This window comes from Limulus polyphemus, unplaced genomic scaffold (assembly GCF_000517525.1).
Source record: "Limulus polyphemus unplaced genomic scaffold, Limulus_polyphemus-2.1.2 Scaffold1488, whole genome shotgun sequence".
NCBI lineage: Eukaryota > Metazoa > Arthropoda > Merostomata > Xiphosura > Limulidae > Limulus > Limulus polyphemus.
The window spans coordinates 115,893-120,298 of NW_013667098.1; the positions used below are offsets into that span (position 1 = coordinate 115,893).

General features: G+C 30.6%; 1 protein-coding gene across 2 annotated transcripts in view; it reads right to left on the reverse strand.

The window, feature by feature from the left end:
* Positions 1–379: 379 nt before the first annotated feature.
* Positions 380–4,406, reverse strand: part of LOC106463806 (basic leucine zipper and W2 domain-containing protein 2-like) — a 34,131-nt gene continuing 30,104 nt past the window's right edge. For both annotated transcript variants that reach the window (XM_013923877.2, XM_013923875.2), the window contains 2 exons: positions 3,958–4,080; positions 380–792 (listed from right to left, as the gene is read on the reverse strand). In XM_013923877.2, the coding sequence (XP_013779331.1) occupies positions 773–792; positions 3,958–4,080 (143 nt within the window). In that variant the 3' untranslated portion in view covers positions 380–772. The remainder of the gene's footprint in view (positions 793–3,957; positions 4,081–4,406) is intronic.

The following is a 4,406-nucleotide window of genomic DNA, read 5'->3' on the forward strand; positions in this document are numbered from 1 at the left end:
TATATACATTTTTCTCCATTGAGTTCAGAATTGTTTTGAATAAAAGATGTTCAGTAGTCATGTGTTCTTTTTAGGGACACTGGAATTGCCTTAGTCAACAAAGCCAAGCCATTCATGGATCATAATAAATGTACTTGCACAATTCACATCTCTGATGGATCAAGAAAAATCTGTGAGGATTTTGGAATACTGTTTATGTATTTTTATATAATACTTGTAAAAATATTACACATCTATCCCAAAACAAATAAAAAAATACTACAAGTGTCAAAACAATGTAAAGTTTGATTAATCAAAACGATTTGTTGTAACTTGTAAATACAAAACTTAAGATATTAAAATATCTATAAACATGTGGCAAATAAGAAAACTTTTGTCATATTTTTCACATTTTATTTAGATCTCACCTCAGATTTTATTCATTATTAATTGCTCCATGAGTTCTTCAACATAATAGACAAAAAATGTAATTTAACTGTTTACTGATGAACCAGTAATATGTTCAGAGCCACCTTATAAAAATATTTTGTTGATACAAATTTCATTTTTAAACAGTATTAAAAGCATAAAACTATTTTAGATTTCCAGACACATATAGTTTCAAAATCTAACATAAAAACTGCAGAAAAACTGCTCCTTTCATTTAAATACAGAAAAACACAACCTGGTTACCAAGTGTGTTTTTGTTTAAATAGGTGGTCTGAACCCCCTGGTGGTAGTAGGAGTGAAGATTGAGGCAAGAAAATGTCATGATCACAGAGATGAACTACTTTTAGTCTTCCTCTTCAGATTCTGTAAACACAAAAAATTAAGAATTACAACTCTTATAAAACGTAAGTAGGAATTATTTTATATTTTCCTAATTATTCCACTCATTTACTTCAGAATAATTTAACCTTCAAATTCTCTAACTTTTTCAGTACAGGACCCTCTTCTTTGTGAAGGTGAACATTCAAAAACCCCATCAGGTAACTACAATTTAACAGAGAATAATTACTATTATAAAAACATTTTCTTTTGTTCAATAACACACTTCAACAAATAGTTTATTTTTAATTTATTTCATAACTTTAAAACATTCAATTACCAAATATATATAAAACATTAAAAAGGTGTCAGGCATGGCCTAGTATTTAGCAAGTCCACACTGCAAATCCAAGGATTTACGATTTACATCTCAATGCTGAAAAAACGAGCTCCATTCTTTGAGTGAGATATAAAGAGTTGGTGGTAGGTGTTGTTGACTAGTGATCTTCCATCTTGTATAGCAGTTCAAAATCAGAGTCAGCCAAGCACAAATATATCTTGTTTAGCTATAAACAAAAATCTGAACCTAACTAATGAAGAACATGAAGCAACTTTCTTTGAAGTATGTATTTACAAATAAAAAACCTTCAAAGACATTTGTTGCAACTTTTCAAACCTTTATCAAGATGAACAGTTTGAGAACATGATATAACCTTACAATACTTTTTTTGTAATATTTTTTCTATAGCTTTCTATACAGGAATTCTCACTTATACCTATCTCTGGTTGATTTTTTTTAACTCTTTCTACGATGTTTGACAAAATTACTTGAAACTTATCATGCAGAATATACATACAAGAAAAACATTTAAGAGTTGCGAGAGAGCCTCAAAACATAGGAGGTCAAGAAATATGAGGGCTCTCAGGTTTTATTAAACCAATATACCTGAAAATTAGTATTAATGTAAGGAGCTCTACAAAATAGTAATCCAAATTAATATTTCTGAAATGTTCATGTTGGAACTGCAAATGGAATATTAAGAAGGTTTTAGGAGATACTGGATTGGCTGAACAGAGTTGCATGAAAATTAGCATGGACATGCATGGAATCATTCAAAATAAGTATATATATTTTTTCAAAACTTTTATACTGGAACTTACTAGCGATGACTCTTACAACTGTCTATAAAGATTTACTTGAAACTGATAAAAACAAGAAAACAGTCATTCAAAACAATGTGTGGAAAACTACAAATGTTGAGTTTTTATTGAAATTTTAATGGTAGTTTACTAGTTAATAAATATCTGTTTTAACATAAATAGTATTGGTACCTTAGTTACACATTTAATGTTTTTTATGGTAAACATTGCTATAACTCTGTAAATACCTTGTTTTAACCCTTAATTAAACAATACAGTATTCCAAAAACATATAACACTGAAAACAAAATATGATTACAAATAAACAACAAAATAATTACCACTGTTTATCAATTTTTTCTTTCTTTCTTACTCCTTAATAAACACACAATCTCCATCTATGTACAAACATCAATTAAATAAAAGCTACTCTTGTACCACTGACACTTGGAATACATATTCTATCTCCATGTACTCTTTAGTAGTTGTAAGTTTGTAAGTGTATTGCTAAGTGACTTCACAAATATGTTTGTGGTTAGTGGCATAGATACTTTTCTTAAGTCTTATCTACCACATCATTGGATGTATTACTGGCTTGACACCTAGTTTTGGAGTATATACATCAAGAGTAATTATACCATTATTTACAGTGCAGGTTGTTACTATTTACATGGTGGTTACAGAAAGTTCATTTCTTGGCTACTAAAGTTTCATTTAACACCTTTCTCTCCCTCTTCTCCCCAGATGCAAATTGTCAGTTTAGTATAAAAACTGTAATCACCACAATGTTCTTTCTTTTTCACTACCTGTTTTAGAAATGCCACTGCCCCATAAAAATGAGAGTAAAATGCCTTATTCCTGTTCAAAAGGCTTAAGTTTTATAAAATGTCACTATTATCATGCACCAAATACCACTGACACAAATCATTAGTGGCATTAGCATATTTCTTGTAAATGCAATGTAACCTAAACTTGTGAACTTGAATTTTGATACCTCAAAGTTAACAGAAGTTCAAAGTTAGCTGTTTTTGAAATTCAGAAATTTCACTTCTGTAAACAGTGATGGTTAACAGTAGCTCCCATCTGTAGTTTACTTTGAAAGCATGAATGATTTCTTGAACAAGGGACTGGATTAGGGTCATGGTATTTTTTGGGAGATACAGAACCTTTATCTTTTCATCCTTGGATACGAGGCTGTCAGCAGGTGGGTGAGTCAGACAGTTATCTAAAAGCAACAATACCTTCATTTCCAAGTGTTTCTTTTTCAAATGCTGGTACACCAATGGAACAAAACTGTCATGAAACCAGATCAAAAATAAGTTGGCATACATCTAGGCATTTGAGCTGCTCTTGCATTCTATAGGATGTTTTTTTTTACATTTACAAATTTAAAGCATCGTAGACTTTTACTTTTCCCGATAAACAAAGGTGGCCACATATGTGTTCCTGCTTTATTTAAACAAAACAAAAACATAATCTGCATGACTCTGTCCTTATTTAACTTCAAACCTGCTTTGTTCAGAGCTGATTTCAGTAATCTGTTAATAAAACATCACTAAAGACTGAACTAGAGTTGAGAAAGACACACAGCGAAAGGTTACTCACTAGGCGAGTTCACTGTAGAACATAGTGGGAGGAAGGAAGACCTGTGGTATATCCACGATATAAATGAGAGCATTATAACTAGGGAGCACTGAATATATATATTCATATATACACATGTAAGAATTGCTGTATCTAAACTACTTTAAAAATGCTATGACAATAGCAGCTACATACAACCATCAAAATTATCCACATACACAAGCAAGTTCTTGAAAACATAACATGTAACTGATGTACATATAAACTCATAAATATGAATTGTCTTGAGACTAGAGACAGCCTCAAGCTGTAAAAAAAAAAACCTTTGAGAAAACAAAAAACTTCCATTTGAACAATATGTTAGAATTCAGTATTTTATTCCCAGCAACTTAGTTCGACAAGCCCCAGTATGAAGCTTTAGCATACAACAAATGGGAAAATATAACATAAACATCCATGTTAGCTTCAAAGTATATCCAAACAAACCTTCTTCCGCATTGTGAAGCCACTCCACAAACTTCTTCATCTGTTCTAAAAAGACTGTTTTGCCCTTGGAGGAGTGGGCTTCTTTGTACCACTTCAAAATGACATCCTCACTCAAAACATCAGCTATAAATATACATAAGTACCACTGACTTACCACAAACTGACAAGAATAAATAAAAAGTAAACTAACAAAATATTAGTAACATTACATGTTGTTGAAATTAGTAAAATAATAAGTAAAAATCAAAAATAAAATACAGAAAATTAGAGGAATGATATTTCTTGGTATTCTAACTATGAAATGCAAGATATAGATGGTATTGTCTGTCTATCATATAAAATAATAACTTAACACGAATCTTGACAAAACATGCTTGTTTATAATAATAATATCAACTATTTATACATATTACCCTTCTACCTAATATAATACTATAACAACATACAGG